This window comes from Bos indicus x Bos taurus, chromosome 12, assembly GCF_003369695.1.
Source record: "Bos indicus x Bos taurus breed Angus x Brahman F1 hybrid chromosome 12, Bos_hybrid_MaternalHap_v2.0, whole genome shotgun sequence".
Lineage (NCBI taxonomy): Eukaryota > Metazoa > Chordata > Mammalia > Artiodactyla > Bovidae > Bos > Bos indicus x Bos taurus.
The window spans coordinates 52440567-52462777 of NC_040087.1; the positions used below are offsets into that span (position 1 = coordinate 52440567).

General features: G+C 40.5%; 1 protein-coding gene across 11 annotated transcripts in view; it reads left to right on the plus strand.

Annotated features, from left to right (window-relative positions):
- Positions 1-22211, plus strand: part of SCEL (sciellin) — a 126031-nt gene that overhangs the window by 98725 nt on the left and 5095 nt on the right. For all 11 annotated transcript variants that reach the window (XM_027557751.1, XM_027557750.1, XM_027557746.1 and 8 more), the window contains 4 exons: positions 11068-11160; positions 13207-13278; positions 15299-15373; positions 21096-21204. In XM_027557751.1, coding sequence (XP_027413552.1) covers positions 11068-11160; positions 13207-13278; positions 15299-15373; positions 21096-21204 — 349 coding nt within the window. The remainder of the gene's footprint in view (positions 1-11067; positions 11161-13206; positions 13279-15298; positions 15374-21095; positions 21205-22211) is intronic.

Sequence of the window (22211 nt, forward strand, 5' to 3'; positions counted from 1 at the left end):
AAAGTTTTCCATGTTTAACTGTTCTTCCCCCCACATGTGGGAGGGCCTTAAAAGCAATGCTGCTGCTGCTGCTGCTAAGTCGCTCAGTCGTGTCTGACTCTGTGCGACCCCATGGGCTGCAGCCTACCAGGCTTCTCCATCCATGGGATTCTCCAGGCAAGAACACTGGAGTGGGTTGCCATTTCCTTCTCTAATGCATGAAAGTGGAAATTGAAAGTGAAGTCGCTCAGTCGTGTCCAACTCTTAGCGACCCCATGGACTGCAGCCTACCAGGCTCCTCCATCCATGGGATTCTCCAGGCAAGAACACTGGAGTGGGTTGCCATTTCCTTCTCTAATGCATGAAAGTGGAAATTGAAAGTGAAGTCGCTCAGTCGTGTCCAACTCTTAGCGACCCCATGGACTGCAGCCTACCAGGCTCCTCCATCCATGGGATGTAGGTTTCAGTTTTTAACCTTCCTAAGGTGCAGCTGCCTTTTCTGTTAAAAAAAAAAATTTTTTTTTTTTGTTATGTGAATAAGTGATATTGTTGGTATCATGCAGAGGACAGAAAAGTAGAAGAGCTGGCTCACTGCTTCGTTCGTTTGGTTTTCCTGTCTGTTAAAGGCTCTTTGCTATGCGAGGCACATAGTTTCTTTCTGTCCTCTTCATTCCCTAAATCATCTTCTGCTTTCTCTTTCTGTGATCTCAAGCAAGCCTTTGAGAGAACAAGGGAGGATACATTGTCAAAAGGATCCACCATTTTGGGAATAGTACTTTGTTTACAATTAACCAATCTCTTTCAAATATTATTTGGAAATGATCAAGATTTTAAAACTGACCATAAATGATGAAGTATCATGAAAGAACTTTTCCCTGAATGTGTTTTGAGAGGTGTTTCCATTTCAGTTGGGCTTGTTCATGAAACAGGATCTTACTAGAAAGATTAATGAGGAAACGGAAATTCAAGGGCAGGGACTGCAGCCTGCCAGGCTCCTCTGTCCATGGGATTCTCCAGGCAAGAATGCTGGAGTGAGTAGCCATTCACTTCCCCAGGGAATCTTCCCGGCCAAGGGTATCCTGTGTCATTGGCGGGTGACTTCTTTACCACTAGTGCCACCTGGGAAGCATATGGAAAGATTAATGAGGAAATGGAAATTCCAGGGCAGAAACGTTAGGCTGGCCAGGCTTCACAGAGGCCTTCCCTGGAAGGCTGCTCATCCGTGGCCAGAGGGCATTCCATCAGGAGTCCCCAGACATTAACCCTAGTGCTTTGTCATATTGTAGCTCAGTCATTCCTGAGTGTTGGCCTCTGCCTATTTTTCTCCTCTTCTTCCCTCTACTTATCATCATCCTTATTCTCTACCAGGGCTTCCCTGTGGCTCAGACAGTAAAGAATCTGCCTGCAATGTAGGAGACCTGGGTTTGATCCCTGGGTTGGGAAGATCCCCTGCAGAAGGAAATGGCTACCTTCAGTTTTCTTGCCTGGAGAGTTTCATGGACAGAGGAGCCTGGCAGGCTATAGTCCCTGGGGTCACAGAGTCAGACATGACTGAGTGACTAACACTTTCATTCTCTACTCTATAGCTGTTTGGTAACCAGGGACTTTAGCCACTTCCCAGTTTCTCCTTCCTTATAACTTCTCCTTCCTCATAACTTCTCCTTCCTCTAGCTTTCTGAGGCTGTCTGGTCTCCTTCAACAAGAAGATGGGGTTGTGGCCATCTGTGTAGAAGAGGTGTGTGATGGAAAACACCATGGCTGCCAGTAACATGTACATGGTCTCCTTTACTTTCCTACAATTTCATCTGTGCCTCCTGCCTAACATAACCCAATAACCGCATGTACATTCACAAATGCTCCCCTCTCCCAGTGGGGTTGTGATCATCACAGTCAGTTATGCCCAGAGGCCTTAACCACTGCTACAGAATCTTTTGCTCATCTCTGAGTTCTGTATCTAGATATCATTCATCCTTCTTCAGTTCTATCACAGTCTTAAACAGGATCTATCTACAAATTAAATGGAAAATGTAGCACTGCCCCAGCCATGACAGAACAACTCTGATAAAAATTTTCGCTTGAAAAAAAAAAAAAGTAGAAAAGAAATCCGGGCCCAGTTTTTGTGCCCATCTATTCTGTTTACAGGCTTCCCTGGTGGCTCACATGGTAAAGAATCTGCCTGCAATGCAGGAGACCCAGGTTCCCCTGGGTCAGAAAGATCTGCTGGAGAAGGGAATGGCTACTTACTCCAGTATTCTTGCCTGGAAAATTCCATGGACAGAATTCCTGGAAGGCTACAATCCATGGGGTCACTAAAAGTCGAACACACTGAGTGACTAACATTTCACTTCATTCTGTTTACAGAATAGAAAGTTTACTTTGACTCTCAAAATGGGTAAAGATTTAACTGAAAGAAAATTGAGAATCAGGGATTAAGAGATTTGATCAGGTAGAGAAAATTAGTAAATTAAAGTGGTGTTCTGGTCTCAAGTTCTCTATTTCTAGAAGTGGAATACTTCTTTGCTTTAATTTTATTTTTTACTGAAGTTTAATTGATTTACAATGTTGTGTTAGTTTCAAGTTTACAACAAAGGGATTCAGTTATACATATACACAATATATTCTTCTTCAGATTCTTTTCCCTTATAGATTATCACAATATATTGAGTTTAGTTCCCTGTGCTATACTGGGGGTCCTTGTTGTTTACGATTTCATATATAGTAGTATTCATGTTAATCCCAAACTCCTAATTTATCTCTGCTCCCCACCACTGCTATCCTCTTTGGTTACCATCAGATCAGATCAGTCGCTCAGTCGTGTCCGACTCTTTGGGACCCCATGAATTGCAGCACGCCAGGCCTCCCTCTCCATCACCACCTCCCGGAGTTCACTCAGACTCACGTCCATCGAGTCAGTGATGCCATCCAGCCATCTCATCCTCTGTCGTCCCCTTCTCCTCCTGCCCCCAATCCCTCCCAGCATCAGAGTCTTTTCCAATGAGTCAACTCTTCACTTGAGGTGGCCAAAGTACTGGAGTTTCAGCTTTAGCATCATTCCTTCCAAAGAAATCCCAGGGCTGATCTCCTTCAGAATGGACTGGTTGGATCTCCTTGCAGTTCAAGGGACTCTCAAGAGTCTTCTCCAACACCACAGTTCAAAAGCTTCAATTCTTCGGCGCTCAGCCTTCTTCACAGTCCAACTTTCACATCCATACATGACCACAGGAAAAACCATAGCCTTGACTAGATGAACACTTAAAATCTGTAAGTATTATAAGAACTCAAAACCTTGATAGTTTTGTGGAAGTAAATCCTAACACATAAAACAATTCAAAACGGTAAGCTCTTAGTAAACTGGCTTTGCTAGTGGCTCAGGAGTAAAGAACTTGCCTGCAATGCAGGAGACGTGAGTTCAGTCCCTTGGTTGAGAAGATTCCCTGGAGAAGGGCATGGCAACTGACTCCAGTATTCTTGCCTGGAGAATCCCATGGAAAGAGGAGCTTGGTGGGCTACAGTCTATAGCGTCACAAAGACTTGGACACAACTGAACAACTGAGCACAGCAGAAGCTCTCAGTATACTTTCGTTCTTCATGCAAAAGAGATTTATAAAGTTTGCAGTGACTTGGGTATTTATCAGTTGAAATTATTTTATGCTATTTAAAGTCAAGTTGTCACTCAGCCATAAAAAGGAATGCAACTGTGCCATTTGCAGAGACATGAATGTCACACAGAGCGAAGAAAGAAAGAGAAAAGCAAATATTGTGTATCAGTTTTATGTGGAATCTAGAAAAATGATACAAATGAACTTATTTGCAGAGCAGAAACAGAGATACAGATGTAGAGAACAAACAAGCGTATGGATACCAAGGGGTGAAGGGGAGGTGGGATGAATTGAGTGATTGGGATTGACATATATACACTCAGTTCAGTTCAGTTCAGTCGCTTAGTCATGTCTGACTCTTTGCAACACCATGAACTTCAGCATGCCAGGCTTCCCTGTCCATCACCAACTCCCAGAGCCTACTCAAACTCATGTCCATTGAGTCAGTGATGCCATCCAACCATCCTTTGTTGTCCCCTTCTCCTCCCACCTTCAATCATTCCCAGCATCGGGGTCTTTTCAAATGAGTCAGTTCTTCGCATCAGGTGGCCAAAATATTGGAGTTTCAGCTTCAACATCAGTCCTTCCAATGAATATTCAGGGCTGATTTTCTTTAGGATGGATCTGGTTGGAGATCTGGTTGGATCTCCTTGCCATCCAAGGAACTCTCAAGAGTCTTCTCCAATACCACAGTTCAAAAGCATCAATTCTTCGGCACTCAGCCTTCTTTATAGTCCAACTCTCACATCCATACATGACTACTGGAAAAACCAAAGCTTTGACTACAGGGGCCTTTGTTGGTAAAGTAATGTCTCCGCTTTTTAATATGCTGTCTAGATTGGTCATAACTTTTCTTCCAAGGAGCAAACATCTTTTAATTTCATGGCTGCAGTCACCATCTGCAGTGATTTTGAAACCCCCCAAAAATAACGTCTGTCACTGTTTCCATTGTTTCCCCATCTATTTGTCATGAAGTGATGGGGCCAGATAACGTGATCTTAGTTTTCTGAATGTTGAGTTTTAAGCCAACTTTTTCACTCTCCTCCTCTTTCACTTTCATCAAGAGGCTTTTTAGTTCTTCTTCACTTTCTGCCGTAAGTGTGGTGTTATTTGCATATCTGAGGTTATTGATATTTCTCCCAGCAATCTTGATTCTAGCTTGTGCTTCACCCAGTCCAGCACTTCTCATGATGTACTCTGCATATAAGTTAAATAAGCAGGGTGATGATACACAGCCTTGACGTACTCCTTTCCCAATTGGGAACCAGTCTGTTGTTCCATATACGCTACTATGTGTGAAACAGATGACTAATGAGAACCCACAGTATAGCAGTGGAGAAGGAAATGACAACCCACTCCAGTATTCTTGCCTGGAGTACCCCTGGACAGAGGAACCTGGTGGGCTACAGTCCACGGGGTTGCAAAGAGTCGGATATGACTGAGTGATTAAGCACCCTCACATTGTATAGCTCAGGAAACTGTACTCCGTGCTCTGTGGTGACCTAAATGGGAAGGAAATCCAAAAAAGAGGAAAATATGTACATGTACAGTGGATTCACTTTGCTGTACAGTGGAAACTAACACATATTGTAAAGCAACTATACCCCCATGAAAATTAATTTTTTTTTATTTTTTATTTATTTTTGCATTGATTGATTTTATTTTTAAACTTTACATAATTGTATTAGTTTTGCCAAATATCAAAATGAATCCGCCACAGGTATACATGTGTTCCCCATCCTGAACCCTCCTCCCTCCTCCCTCCCTATACCATCCCTCTGGGTCGTCCCAGTGCACTAAAGAAAAAGAAATTGAAGTCAGGTTGCCAAAGTTAAGTCAAATAGGACAATGGAAATTAAATAAATCTGTTAAGCTGAGACTTGTTTTATTTTATGAATGTATTTACTCTGTATAGTAACTGGATATCCACAAATATGTATGCAATCTGATTAGTATATTCAGAGTTGAAGACCATCACCACTATCACTTTTAGAACATTTTCATCACCTCAGAAAGAAACACCATGTCCATTAGCAGTCATGTATCATTTTCCCCCAGCCCTTAGCTCTGGACAACTACTAAGCTACTTTCTGTCTTTTTCAGTTTCTGATTCTGGACATTTCATATAAATGGAATCATAAAATATGTGGTCCTTTGTGACTATTTTCGCATGGCATAATGTTTTCAAAATTCACCCATGTTGTAACATGTCAGTATTTCTTTTTATTGCCAAATTTCACATATTCCATTATGTGAATAGACAGAATTTTATCTATTCATCAGCTGATGGGCTTTTGTGTTGTTTCCATTATCAGATTGTAATTCACTATTATGAACAGTGCTGTGATCAGCATTCATATAAAAGTTTTGTGTAGAGTTTTTTAATTTCTCTTGGTAGCGTATATACTTCAGTTCAGTTCAGTCGCTCAGCTGTGTCTGAGCTGTGGACTGTAGCATGCCAGGCCTCCCTGTCCATCACCAGTTCCGAGAGTTTACTCAAACTCATGTCCATTGAGTCAGTGATGCCATCCAACCATCTTATCCTCTGTTGTCCCCTTCTCCTCCCACCTTCAATCATTGCCAGCATCCGGGTCTTTTCAAATGAGTCAGTTCTTTGCATCAGGTGGCCAAAGTATTGGAGTTTCAGCTTCAACATCAGTCCTTCCAATGAACATTCAGGACTGATTTCCTCTAGGATGGACTTCGGGAGGGTATATACTTAGGGGGTGGAATTATTGGATCCTATAGTAACTCCATTTGAGGAACTACCAGTTTTCTTAAATCAGCAGTACCATTTGATGTTGTCATATCAAATGTCTGTGTATAAAAGTTTTAGATAGCTAAATTTTCAAGGTAAACTTCCACAGCAGAAAACATTTTCTCAAGTGAAATTCCATTTGGAATTTTGTAAGTTCCAACACAATATTTAGTTTATAGTTTAAGAAGCTATTTAATTTAGAGATGAAACTGTGACCATTGATTCTAAGTTACAATTCAGCAATTTATTTCAGTGAAGGATAACTTAATAATAAAGCTATGCAGCAAAAAAACACTGTGAGCCATAAGCTCTTTTTTATGAATATTATTCAAGGTGTCTAAGAGGAATACTTTGGTGGAGAGTTCTCCTTTGCAATGGTATCAGAATCACCTGCTGATCAGGGACCACACTTTAGAAATCAGTGCTCTTTTGGATAAAATGTCACACTGCCTCTAAGGCAGTGGTTCTCAATCTTGTCTTACATGTGAGACTCACTGGAGAGATTTAAAAGAATCCAAGTGCTCAAGCCATGTGCCTGCTAAGTTGCCCCAGTGGTGTCTGACTCTTTGCAACACTCTGGACTGTAGCCCACGAGGCTCCCCTCTGTCTATGGGATTCTCCAGGCAAGAATACTGGAGTAGGTTGCCATGCCCTCCTCCAGGGGAATCTTTCTGACCCAGGGACTGAACCCGAGTCTCTTAGGTCTCCTGCATTGGCAGTCGAGTTCTTTACCACTAGCACCACCTGGGAAGCCCTACACTAAACCAATTAAGTCAGAATATCTGATGTGGGACCCAGTAACATTTTTAATTTAATCTTGTTTTTTAATTGGTGGAAAATTGCTTTACAATGTTGTGTTGGTTTCTGTTGTACAACAAGGTGAATCAGTCATAATTATATATATACATCTCCTCTCCCTCTTGAGCCTCCCTCCCCTCCTCCATCCCCCTCCTCCAGGTCATCACACAGCACCAGGCTGGGCTCCCTGTGTTAAACAGCAACGTCCTCCCAGTTATCTATTTTACACGTGATAGTGTATATGTCAGTGCTGCTTTCTCAATTCATCCCACCCTCACCTTTCCCCACTGTGTCCGCAACTCTGTTCTCTACTAGGTTCATCAGTACCGTTTTTCTAAATTCCATATATATATTCCAATACTTGTTTTTCTCTTTCTGACTTACTTCAGTCTGTATAACAGGTTCTAGGTTCATCTACCTCACGACAACTGACTCGAATCCATTCCTTTTCATGGCTGAGTAATACTCCATCACATATATGTACCACATCTTCTTTAACATTCGTCTGTCAATGGACATCTAGGTTGCTCCCATGTCCTGCCTATTGTAAATGTTGGTGCAATGAACACTGGGTTACATGTGTCTCTTAAAATTGTGGTTTTCTCAGGGTATATGCCAAGTAGTGGGATTGTTGTGTCATATGGTAGATTTTCCCTAGTTTTTAAAGGAATTTCCATATTGTTTTCCATAATGGCTATATCAGTTTACATTCCTACTGAGAGTGCAGGAGGGTTACCTTTTCTCCATAACTTCTACAACATTTATTTTTGTAGATTTTTGGATGGTGGTCATTCTGAATGGTGTGAGGTGATACCTCATTGTGGTTTTGATCTGCATTTCCCTAATAATGAGAAATATTGAGCATCTTTTCTTGTGTTTATTGGAAATTTGTATGCCTTGGGAGAAATGTCCGTTTAAGTTTTCTGCCCACTTTTTGATTGGGTTGTTTGTTTTTCTGATATTGAACTGTATGAGCTGCTTATATATTTTGGAGAGTAATCCTTTTTAAAAGCACTACAGATTATTTAATTGGTTTCCAAAGAATTGTTTCTCTAACTATTTCTGTGATTCTAAATAATTTTAAAAATTAGTGTTACTACTTACTGGCATCAAGATAGAATTTCTTTAGTAAGATCTATCACCATCTCATGAAAAACAAAGCCGGGATTATCAACTATCACAGACCCTAAGACATGGTGATTATGTGGAAGTTGAGGAGAAGGCAATGACACCCCACTCCAGTACTCTTGCCTGGAAAATCCCATGGACAGAGGAGCCTGGTAGGCTGTAGTCCATGGGGTCACTAAGAGTTGGACACGACTGAGCGACTTCACTTTCACTTTTCACTTTCATGCTTTGGAGAAGGAAATGGCAACCCACTCCAGTGTTCTTGCCTGGAGAATCCCAGGGACGGAGGAGCCTGGTGGGTTGCCATCTATGGGGGTCGCACAGAGTCGGACATGACTGAAGCGACTTAGCAGCAACAGCAGCAGCAGCAGCAGTATCCTGATTTGGATCTGAAATTAAGAGGGGACATCAGTGAAAAAACTGGTAAAATAGAAATAAGTCTGTAGTTTTGCTAATGACATTGTACCAATGCTAATTATTTAGTTTTAACAAATGGATTGTGGTTGTGTGAGATGTTAAAATTAAGAGAAGCTGGGTGAAGAGTATACTGGAATTCTCTGAACTATCATTGCAATTATTCTATACCTTTAAAATTATCCAAGATAAAAGATTCTTTTTTTAAAAAAGTGTATTATCTTCCCAGATTATAAGAGGAACAAATCCAAGAAAGAATTTGCTGTTCCACATTCCAAATTTATTTTCTAACATCTGATTTTTTTTTGTTTGTTTACTTTACAATATTGTATTGGTTTTGCCATACATCAACAGGAATCTGCCACAGGTGTACATGTGTTCCCCATCCAGCATCTGATTTTTATTGACAATTATAAAGTATTGTTATTAGTCTCATTGTAAACACAACTAGGAAATGCTACTTGTGTTAGTCTGCTCAGGCTGCCATAACAAAATACCACAGACCAGGTGTTAAAAGACAGAATTTATTTTCTCACTCTTTTGGAGACTAAAATTCTAGATCAAGATACTGTTGAAACAGGAGGAAGGGCATGGGGTACAACCTTAAAAAGAATGACATGGCCACAGAACATGAATAAACTGGTTAAAACCATCTAGGTCCAAGATGGCTGAAGACTCATCTCCCAGTAGACCTTGAGCCTCATTATGTGCTCATTGTAATACATGGGCATATGCTAAATGACACACCCACCAGCATCATGACAGTTCTGAGGCCAGCCATAAAGGGTCAAAAATTGGGCAGTGGCCCAGTTCCTAGAAATCTCCACCCTTTCCCCCAAATAATTGGAATAATCTTCCCACTCACTAGCCTATGAAATTACCCAGCCCACAAAAACTAACCACACCACGTTTTGCGCCTCTCTCTTCTTGCCTTCTGCAACGGCCCACACTCTGTCTGTATAGTGAGCTTATCTCTAAATAAATCTACTTCTTACCTACCTCTGAATTCTTTCACGATGTAGCAAGAACATCAAATTCATGAGGAACAATGTCAGGATTGGTTTCTGATGAGAACTCTCTCCTTGGTTTGCATATGACTGTGTCTGACTATGTCCTCACACGGCCTTTCCTCTGTGTGTCCACAGAGAGAGAGAGCAAGCTCTAGTACCTCTTCCTCTTCTTATAAGGACACCCTGTCCTATGGGATTAAAGCCCCACCCTTATGATTTCACCTAACCTTTATTTCCTTTTTATAGGCCCTGTCTCCACATCACACTGGGGTATAGGGCTTCAATATAAGAATTTTTGGCAGGACACAATTCGATCCTTATCAGAACTGTTTGCAAAGTATTTCCCATTCCTATTACAGGTTTCACAAACTGGTAATGTTTGTGAATGATTTTACCTTTCTGAGGGCAGTACAAACACATTTCACACTCATTGACAACCTTTGTCCTTTGAAACTATTTGCTGAAATTGGGTTTTGTATTATTTGCTATATGATCTGAATATTTCCAAATAGTTCCTAGTTAGGTCTATTGTTCCAAAATGACATATCCTAATGATCACATTTGAGAATCTTCTGATAATATTCATGCTACTTTCTCATTGCCAAGTGTCTTTTGAAACATCTGTCTTAAAAGTAGAAGATGGTTTTCCACATGCCAGAGATGATAATATGTGAACAATTGTTTTTCTCTTTAAAAGCTACCTGGAAATGGAAGGAACAGACCAGTCAAGAATGATAAATCATGATTGAGATCTAAATTCTCCTCTTGATTTTTATGTCTTGCCTCTGTCAGAGTTTTCTAACATGAGGAAAGAAAAAGAGCTAAAGCTTTCACTATGCCTATGTTAATTTTCCACTGTTTCATAGGAAAAAGCAAATATGCCTACACTTTGTTGAACATAGTGACATTTTTAGATTAGCAGAAATCTAGGTCAAAGTTCTTTAGCGATCTTCAAAGTACTGCTTTTCTGTTAAAATGGAAACTGGGATTTCTCAAAGCAACCCCCAGATAATTTTCATTAAATAGATTAACTCCCAGATATGTTGTACATGAAAAACTTTCGAAAATGGCATTGGTGCTGTGAGAATGTTACTGCAACCAGTTTCATATGGTTCCTGCCCTTGGTTAAAAAAGTATTCTGTCCTACTGTTAGCTAATGTGACACATGCCTATAGATTATTCATAATGGTAAGACAGTTGTGTGTATGGAGGAGTAAAATAGTACATGTATTCTGTCTATGTATATGTGCAGAAACCAGGCAAACAGAAACAGCTTTACTATATGTTTACAAAAATGTTATTTGAACAGAATTTTAATAAAACAAAAATCCTCTAAGTGGCCTTGATTTTAAGTGCCAAATATTTGCATTTGCTTTCTCAGGCAAGATGGCCAGGTCACTGGATCTACTGAGACTTTAATCAGCCCGTCCTCTAGAACAGCTGCCTATTCTTATGAAGCCAGGAAGATGCTCAGGTACCGTGGTCAGTTATGGGATAAATGACAGGACCATTCTCCTTCTGGCTTTTTTTCTCCTGTTTTTTTTTTTTTTTTTTTCTTTAAGAAAACATCCACATGCAACCTGATCCTTCCTTTGAAATACAGAAAATTTTTTAATTTTGCTGTTGTTGTTTTTATGCATTTTTTTGTATTCCAATAAAACTTTCTTATTTTAGATTTAATTTTTAATTGAAAGATAATGCTTTACTGTATTGTGTTTGTTTTTGCCATGCATCAACATGAATCAGCCATAGGTACACATATGTCCCCTCCCTCCTGAACCTCCCTCCCGTCTCCCTCCCCATCCCACCCCTCTAGGGTGTTACAGAGCCCCAGTTTAAGTTTCCTGAGTCATACAGCAAATTCCCGTTGGATATCTATTTTACATATGTTAGTCGTATGTTTCTATGCTACTCTCTCCATTCGTCCCACCCTCTCCTTCCTCCCTCCTTGCCCATGTCTATAAGTCTGTTCTCTGTGTCTGTGTTTCCATTGCTTCCCTGCAAATAAGTTCATCAGTATCATCTTTCTAGATTCTATATATATGCATTAATATATGATATTTGTTTGAAGTGCAGAAATTTAAAATTTTAACCAGTGGCTTTATAGGCTTATACAAAGGTGTTGAGTAAACATCTTGGTCATCTGTAAGTTGTCAGTTATGAATAAATGTAGATGTGATTTTTCCTTAAAAGTCTATAATTTTTTAAAAAAACATGATTGTGACATTGAATTGACTTCCTTGCTGCTGCTGCTGCTGCTGCTAAGTCGCTTCAGTCGTGTCCGACTCTGTGAGACCCCTGAGACAGCAGCCCATCAGGCTCCCCCATCCCTGGGATTCTCCAGGCAAGAACACTGGAGTGGGTTGCCATTTCCTTCTCCAATGCATGAAAGTGAAAACTGAAAGTGAAGTCCCTCAGTTGTATCCGACTCTTAGCGACCCCACAGACGGCAGCCCACCAGGCTCCTCCGTCCATGGAATTTTCCAGGCAAGAGTACTGGAGTGGGGTGCCATTGCCTTCTCCGGATTGACTTCCTTAGGTAGATTTAAAGGTTTCACTAAATCATGTGTTATCATGTTGGTTAAGTAAGGTCCACTCTTTGCCTGAAATTTGTGGGGAAAGCAATGGTTTGGAAGTATGAATGAGACATTAGGGTAATAGACACTAAAACATAGTACACAAATATTCAAAGTAATCATCATGGTCTACAATAGACTTGCTAAGTGACTGATTTTCATAGTAGTATTCTGGAAATAGGCCAAGACAGTAGAAGTGAAGACAAAATGGGAAACATAAATTTTTCAGAAATGGATTAGTACCAATTTAACATTGATATTAAAAGACGCTTACTCCTTGGAAGGAAAGTTATGACCAACCTAGATAGCATATTCAAAAGCAGAGACATTACTTTGCCAACAAAGGTCCGTCTAGTCTAGGCTATGGTTTTTCCTGTGGTCATGTATGGATGTGAGAGTTGGACTATGAAGAAGGCTAAGCACCGAAGAATTGATGCTTTTGAACTGTGGTATTGGAGAAGACTCTTGAGAGTCCCTTGGACTGCAAGGAGATCCAACCAGTCCATTCTGAAGGAGATCAGCCCTGGGATTTCTTTGGAAGGAATGATGCTAAAGCTGAAACTCCAGTACTTTGGCCACCTCATGTGAAGAGTTGACTCATTGGAAAAGACTCTGATGCTGGGAGGGATTGGGGGCAGGAGGAGAAGGGGGCATCAGAAGATGAGATGGCTGGATGGCATCGCTGACTCGATGGACGTGAGTCTGAGTGAACTCCGGGAGTTGGTGATGGACAGGGAGGCCTGGTGTGCTGCGATTCATGGGGTCACAAAGAGTCGGACATGACTGAGCGACTGATGATCTGATCTGAACATTTATATTTCATGGGTTATAGTTTAGAAGGCATATATGAGGATTTTTTTTCCATTGGATTGTATAATTACCTTGTTAATTTGATTATCCTATAAACAAACTTTAAACATAAAGTCAAATGGTTTGTATTGCAGCTCCAATGCTGAAACCAGGCATGCAGGATCAAAAGATACAGTTGTGTACACAAGGACATACATGGAGAATAGGTACTGGAAATTTATTTGAAGTATTTTGCTTTATGTATTTTATAATTGTGAAATAATCTGTGTTTAAGAAGAAATGTCATTTTTTAAAGGTATGCTAATTTTTTTCAAATAACAGACCATTTAAAAGAGTACTGAGTTCTAGATATAAGTTAATAATTCTTTATAATCTTTCCATTATTTGTAGTAGTAGTGTTAGTCGCTCAGTTGTGTCCAACTCTTTGCAACCCCATGGACTGTAGCCTACCACCGTCCTCTATCCACAGGATTCTCCAGGCAAGAATACTGAAGTGGGTCACCATTCCCTTTTCCAGAGGATTTTCCCAATTCAGGGATCAAACCCAGGTCTCCTGTGTTGCAGGCATATTCTTTACCCTCTGAGCTACAGGGAGGTTATATTTTTAAGTAGCTGTCAAATAATTGTACAAAGTCATAGGACAGACTAAATGATATTTTAATATAACACATGTATACATCATAGGATTGTTATTTGAAAGTAGTCAAATAGACATACTTGCCCATAATGAACCTTATAAAATCACACAAGTATTCCTGTGCTAATTTGGAGTCACATTTTAATTGTTTCTGTTGCTCACCTCTAATCTGAAACAAGGGGTATAACTTTTTAGTAAACATGCTCAGGCCCAGAAATTCTGCTGCCCGATGTGATGGATGTCGAGGAAAATGTCCACCAAGATCAGGGATTCACAAGTTATTCAGTTTTTCAGGAGTCTATAAAAAAGAATTAGCCTAATTGTGGCATAGGGTAACAGTGGGGCATGCAAATATGGATAAACCATGGGTTGTATATGTGTTGATCATCACCCAGTTCAAAGAGACCAGAGAGCAGTGTACGGGGTGGGTATGGAGCCTCCATAAATTCAAGGTGTGTCAGGATTTGAGCAGCCTTCCCCCTCAAAAGGATTTTTCAAACCCAAATAAATTTCCTTGTGAAATGCAACCTCAACCTTGATTTTCCTACTTAATCCAACTCTCCCTAAAATCAACAGTGATTTAGAATCAAATCTGAGTTTGTCATTTACTGACCATGTGGCCTCAGCAAAGCCACTTGACTTCAATTTCCTGTCTCAATTTTCTGACCCATAAAATGGGAATGACTGTTCACATGTCATGCATCAATATGCACAAACTCACTTAGCACCGTGGGCTCTGTGATCCATAAAGCAGTTTCTCTTTCTGACAGCAACTGCCTGGAGGTTGTTTGGAGGGAGAGAGAAATTTCTCATTAAAAAATCCCAGGTGAGGCATGTGGAGTTACCCCTCACTGTATGAAATAATAGGAACACATTGCTTCTGGTCCTCATACGTTCCTGGGTAGCGTACATACTGGGGAGGCAATTACAGGCAGCCAGCCGGTTAGTGCAACGCACTCTTCATTTGTCTCCAGGAGCGAATGACATTCATGAACTGGAACGGAAAGGGAACAAAGAGGACTTTCGAAAGTTAAAATATTTTTTGCTTTATTTCAAACAATTTTTGGATGTTTTCATGTAAAAATAGAAGCTTCCAAGGTTTCCCCTAAAAGTTCAAGAGTATTTCTCTACGTGAATGATGTCTGTCTATATTTGCTTGCACTGAGTATAGTCATGCTTTGTGTATATTCTTTATGTTAGAACAACAGAGACCTTTCTTTTAGTAAAAATAAAGGAGGTGCAAGTACAAATTTTATGAAAAACGATAACTACTTTTCCTGCTTACACTTGTGCTTGCGATCTCCTTGCCCCATTCTTTACTTTGGTGGATATGTCGACTTAGGTCACCTTGGAGGTAACTTGCATATCAATACTTCTCCAGGGTAAAAAAAAAAAGAGTTGGTACATTGTCCTGACATATAACATATAACTCGCTTTGTTATTCACAAAGAATAACAATAGTGTGTGTGTGTGTGTGTGTGTGTGTGTGCGCGCTCTTCCTTGCCTACACAGGGGTATTAATATGTATCAATACTTCAACACTAGGGAAATAGTCCAGTTCTCACATGTCCATATGTGCTTGTTTCTAGCAAATCACCAAAGGATGGCTATCAGGAGACTGTCTCTGGAAAATACATACAAACTGTTTATTCGACTTCAGATAGGTGAGTATATCTGTACTTCCATACACACAAGTATACATATACCCATATCCACACATATATTAATAAACAGATATATTCTTGGGCTTCCTTGGTGGCTCAGATGGTAAAGAATCTGCCTGCCCATGTAGGAAATCCAGGTTCGATCCCCAAGTCAGGAAGATCTCTTGGAGGAGGGCATGGTAACCCACTCCAGAATTTTTGCCTGGAGAAATCCATGGACTGAGGAGCCTGGTGGGATACATATATATGTGTGTATTTATTTTTATAAATAATATGTTTTTATTAGATATGTGTATATGTACTTATAATATATATTTAATATATTTTTAGTATATATATATGCATTAAAGTATTACAAGTATATATATACTAAAGTATTATAAGTATATATATATTATATATATATATACACTAAAGTATTATAAGTATTTTATATATATACTATATATATACTAAAGGATTACAAGTATTTTATATATATATAGCATTCTTATTGTCCATTGAACTTGGAGATGACCCTCCTGAGAGTGATTGTTCTACTGCTGATTGTATGAGTGGAAGGAAATACAACCACCTCTGCATCCAGGAGTTTGTTCCTTGGCCTCCTGGCTGTCATTCTCTGATTTTGATGTATTTTGTTCCAGTAGAGCTTTCTGTGTTTTACAGCTGCCTCCCAGGCGAGTGTCTCTGCTGTGATCCCTGGGGTCCCCATTGCCACCACATTATTGGCCTCTAGGCTTCACTGCATCCCTAGATCATGTCCTCAGCCCTCTCTCCTTGTGGTCCTCTAGAGCCAGATCACCTTACAAACAGCTGCGTGGATGCACTGCTGTGACCCACTCCGAGCATGGGCTCAGTGCCCAGGAGGGAGGGCTAGGGTGAGCATCAATTTAATGCCAGTAAACTGACCCCAGCATTTTGCTCTTGATTACTCTCTTTTAGCATGTAATGCTCAGTGGGGCAAATAGGTGACACTCATGTGACACAAGTCTGCAGACTTCCAGCAGAGAAAATGAAAATAAATAATTCATGTTGCGACCCAACCACTGGAAACCAGCTGTAATACAAATGTCTGATATTCTGTTGACGGTGTTTCTCCATTGCTGGTGCTAAAATAAGGCTCACTGAGGGTCAGGACATATTTTTATGCATAGCCTTAGCTTGGGACACAGTCCTTGGCACCTCACAGATACTCAATAAATTGACTCCAGAAAAGAAAAAAAAAAAAAACAAAAAAACAAAACCTGTGTCCCATTTGCTGAGGGAAACATAGATGAACCAGGCATCAAAATTATATCCTCTTTTGGTCACTTTTGTGAGATCTTGTATTACCAAGGGTCTTCTGAGTGTCTTGGCTTTAAGTCATAGCTCTTTGATGTGACTACCTGAGCACCACAAATACTGTCTAGATAAGCAAAAAATAGAAAAAAAAAGACACAGAACTAGATTTTTCAAAATACTCTGAAAAGATCTTTGACTAACAGTATGATCTTAGTAAGGACATCAGCAACTTCAGAGTTTGGTGGGCTTATATTTTAATGGTTAGCTAAAGTGAAGGAAAACATCCTTCACTAAAGTATTGCTCTTAGTATGAAGAATTTCACTCCTGTTTCCCAAGTGGTCCTTGAAATTTTTTCAGTCACCAGAGCAAAAGTCAATTCTCCGTTAAAGCCTGTCAGTCAGGTAACATTTTCTGTTGATTATTGTGAGAAATTAGCTGTTTCCACACAGTTCTTATCTAGTCATGTCAATCCCATTTAAAGTCAAGTCATTAATACAGTTGGAGAAGGCAATGGCACCCCACTCCAGTACTCTTGCCTGGAAAATCCCATGGATGCAGGAGCCTGGTAGGCTGCAGTCCATGGGGTCACTAAGAGTCGGACACGACTGAGTGTCTTCACTTTCCCTCTTCACTTTCATGCATTGGAGAAGGAAATGGCAACCCACTCCAGTGTTCTTGCCTGGAGAATCCCAGGGACGGGGGAGCCTGGTGGGCTGCCGTCTATGGGGTCACACAGTCGGACACGACTGAAGCAGCAGCAGCAGCAGCATTAATGCAGTCATAAAAAAGAACAAAATAATGCCATCTGCAGTAACATGGATGGGTCTATGGATTATCAACTGAGTGAAGTAAGTCAGACACAGACAAATATATGGTGTCTGTCATATGTGGAATCAGAAAGGGTACAAACGAACTTATCTACAAAACAGAGATAGAGTCACAGATGTAGAAAACAAATTTATAGTTACCAAGGGATAGGGGAGGGAAGGGATAAATTGGGAGACTGGGACTGACATATATATACTACTATATATAAAATAAGAGATTCCCAGGTGGCTCAGTGGTAAAAATATCTGCCTGCCTATGCAAGAGATACAGGAGACATGGGTTTGATCTCTGAGTCAAGAAGATCCCCTGGAGAATGAAATGGCAACCCACTTCAGTATTCTTGTGTGAAAAATCCCATGGACAGATGAGCCTGGCGGGCTACAGTCCATGGGGTCACAAAGAGTCAGATACAACTGAGTGACTGAGCATGCACACACATTAAATTATTAGGGTATGAAAATTTATGACTAAGAGACCCAGTACTAGGGCAAACACTAAATTTAGTATGTTTTCTTCCTAATTATACCCAAGAATTAAACATTGCTTCAATTTATGATCACAATTTAAATTCTTAATAAATTAGAGTTTTAAGTCATGTTATATGTACTTTCATCACTTTCAGTTCAGTTCAGTCACTCAGTCATGTCTGACTCTTTGCGACCCCATGAACCACAGCACGCCAGGCCTCCCTGTCCATCACCAACTCCCGGAGTCCACCTAGACCCATGTCCATTGAGCTGGTGAAGCTGGTGACGCCATCCAACCATCTCATCCTCTGTTGTCCCCTTCTCCTCCTGCCCTCAATCTTTCTCAGCATCAGGGTCTTTTCAAATAAGTCAGCTCTTTGCATCAGGTGGCCAAAGTATTGGAGTTACAGCTTCAACATCAGTCCTTCCAATGAACACCCAGGACTGATCTCCTTTAGGATGGACTGGTTGGATCTCCTTGCAGTCCAAGGGACTCTCAAGAGTCTTCTCCAACACCACAATTCAAAAGCATCAATTCTTCGGCGCTCGGCTTTCTTTATAGTCCAACTCTCACATCCATACATGACCACTGGAAAAACCATAGCCTTGACTAGATGGACCTTTGTTGGCAAAGTAATGCCTCTGCTTTCCAAGGAGTAAGCGTCTTTTAATTTCATGGCTGCAATCACCATCTGCAGTGGTTTCAAATCATTTTCTGCATATTAAGTTTATAATAATGATTGTATTGGAAAACACATTAAAAGTGCTGTGGTCTAAGCTCACACACACACACACACACAATAAAGTGGCCAGTGCCACTTTATAGGATAAAGATCAAATCCTCTGCACAGGATTTATGGGCCTTCAGCACCTTGTCCTGCTGAATACGGACTAAAGTTCAACCACTTCAGCCACCCTCATTGTGTCTCACCTTGACACGTCCCGTTCACTCTGCTTAGAACCCTTCCATCATGCCCCTCCCCACCTCACCTTGAAAGCTCCTTCACCTTCAAGCTTTAACTCACCTGGCAGTTATGCTGACAAGCCTTTCCTACTTCACCCCAGAGATTAGCTGTTCATCTGGCTGTGCTCTCCTAACTCTTCACATGTCCGTAATACATGGCAATCATCCACTCACCTGGCTACCCTAGTGGAAAGAAACTTCTTCTTGAAGGAGACCTTCTCACTCTTCTTTATATTCCCAGCTCCTCTCTCAGTGTCTCTGGAATGCAAGGATGCTAGATAGTGCCTGCTTTCTACTCTTGAAGAGTTTACAGTCTAACATGGGAAATTTAAGCGTTTGTGTACATATGTATGGGCTTCCCCACTGACTCAGTCAGTAAGGAATCTGCCTGCAGTGTGGGAGACCAGGGTTCAATTCCTGCCTCAGGAAGATCCCTGGAGAAGGGAACGGCTACCCACTCCAGGATTCTTGTCTGGAGAATTTCGTGGAGAGAGGAGCCTCTCTTTCCCCCTCCTCCCATCCACTTTCCCTCCTCTCTGCTTCGAGTCCTGGTCCTGATGATAGGATTGATTGTGATTTCTGGGCATGACTAGTTTCTTATCATCTAGTAAGCCCAATCAAAGGGCAGGCCCAGAGGCAGCCCAGGGCTCTGTGGCCGCTCTGCCTTCATTCACATCCTGCCTCTGCCACTCACTGGCTGCATGACTTACCCTTCTATACCTCAGCTTCCTCTTGTGTACAATAATGATAAAAATAAGAGTAACCTGCTTCTCAGAGATGTTATAAAGAATAGACAGGTTTATATACACAAAGTGCATGGAAAATGTGCTACACGTGTTAAGCATATTAGCACTAAAGTATTAGCTATTTTATTTCACTACCCCAGTACTTTGGAAATTCCAGGCTTTTTATGCTAACACCCTGAGACTAACTAGTAAACTCTGCCCAAGGTGCTACTTAAGACTATCTAAGATCTTCCAAAAGGATAAGAATCACATAGTTATTGGCCCTTTATTAAGGCTCTGATGTGACTCGAGGGCTTTAGAACTTGCTAATCAATTATTTACTATTGAACATTATTTTTCCAAAGTAAATTGCCAACAAAGGTCCGTCTAGTCAAGGCTATGGTTTTTCCTGTGGTCATGTATGGATGTGAGAGTCGGACTGTGAAGAAAGCTGAGCACCGAAGAATTGATGCTTTTGAACTGTGGTGTTGGAGAAGACTCTTGAGAGTCCCTTGGACTGCAAGGAGATCCAACCAGTCCATTCTGAAGGAGATCAGCCCTGGGATTTCTTTGGAAGGAATGATGCTAAAGCTGAAACTCCAGTCCTTTGGCCATCTCATGGGAAGAGTTGACTCATTGGAAAAGACTCGGATGCTGGGAAGGATTGGGGGCAGGAGGAGAAGGGGATGACAGAGGATGAGATGGCTGGATGGCATCACTGACTCGTGGACGTGAGTCGGAATGAACTCCGGGAGTTGGTGATGGACAGGGAGGCCTGGTGTGCTGCGATTCATGGGGTCGCAAAGAGTCGGACATGACTGAGCGACTGAACTGAACTGAACTGAATCATTTATTTATCACTGAACATTAATTTTCCAAAGTAAATAGCAAAGGATTTTTGTCACTTAAGTCACCCTAATATTCTGAGTCTTGCAATGACACCAAGAGAATCAGCAAGGGAGAATTTGGTGATTCTGAACCCTATAGTCCAGGGTATCCATCATTTGTGAATTTACCAACATGTTCTTGAATGGATTTCTATTTTTGTACTACTGAATGTTTGAGAGTTAAATTTTTATATTAATCTTCAACGTAATTTTTCTATGATATATGTACATTAATAATTTAAAACCCTCTTCTAGCTTCAAGGGGGTACTTATAACCTAGTTCAATTAGGAAACTGTGAACATCTTTAACCTGCTCAGATGCACTTTTGATTGCTAATGAATTAATAATTTGAAACTGTCTTTTATGTTAATTCTTTGATATCATTCTGAAATAACTAGAAGAATCCAGTCTGTTACTAGGATAAGTAAGTCCTCAACTTTCCTTGATTTTTACACAATTTACTAAAGTATCAATAAAATTAACATGTTATTTCCATATGACTTTATGGGGAATACATCTGTCTTTTTCATGATGACAAATTTATTTTTAACTGCTTACATCTCTATAGGTCTGTCATTGAGAGAGACATGTGCACTTATTGTCGAAAACCCTTGGGCACAGAAACCAAGATGATTTTAGATGAATTACAAATTTGCTGCCATTCGACTTGCTTCAAGGTATGGCTATGTTTCTTGCATTTAATTCTCATACAAAATTGCATAATGACTAGAATAAAAATAATTATCTAATGGAATATATGAGATGAAGTTAAAACTTTCAGAAACACTGTCATGCACATTAATAATGCACTGTTTAAATGTTTTTTTGACTTCTCAGCTTGCAACTCCAAGGTTTATAATTACTCTCTTGACTTTAGGCTTAGAGTTGATTACTGATACGTTGATAACTCTTACTCTACAGATTTAAATCTATAAAAAGATAAACACTTGTTCTCTTTAGAAAAGTTTTTGCAGCATTTTCATAAATCATGCTGCTGCTTCTGCTAAGTCACTTCAGTCCTGTCCGATTCTGTCCGACCCCAGAGACGGCAGCCCACCAGGCTCCCCCGTCCCTGGGATTCTCCAGGCAAGAACATTGGAGTGGGTTGCCATTTCCTTCTCCAGTGCATGAAACTGAAAAGGGAAAGTGGAGTCACTCAGTCGTGTCCGACTCTGTGGGACCCCATGGACTGCAGCCTACCAGGCTCCTCCATCCATGGGAGTTTCCAGGCAAGAGTACTGGAGTGGGGTGCCATTCCTTTCTCCACATTGCAATAAACATATAATGAAATCCAAAAAGGAAAAGAAATTTTTGAGAAGAAAGTTACTGGCTTCTTACATCATAAAATTAGGATCGATGGGCTTAACAATAGTTAAAACTCAGCCTGCCTTTGAGAGCATGATTAATTATAATTAAATATGGCTTAGTAGAATGAGCCAGAGAAGGCAATGGCACCCCACTCCAGTACTCTTGCCTGGAAAATCCCATGGACAGAGGAGCCTGGTAGGCTGCAGCCCATAGGGTTGCAAAGAGTCGGACATGACTGAGCAACTTGTCAATATCAGTGTCTTAGTAGAATAATAATAATACTAAAGTGTACATAGTAGAATGTTTCTTTCACAATTTATGCTTTCATATGCCATTTCTTTTACTTTTCACAAAAGTATTAGGTAGGTCAACAATA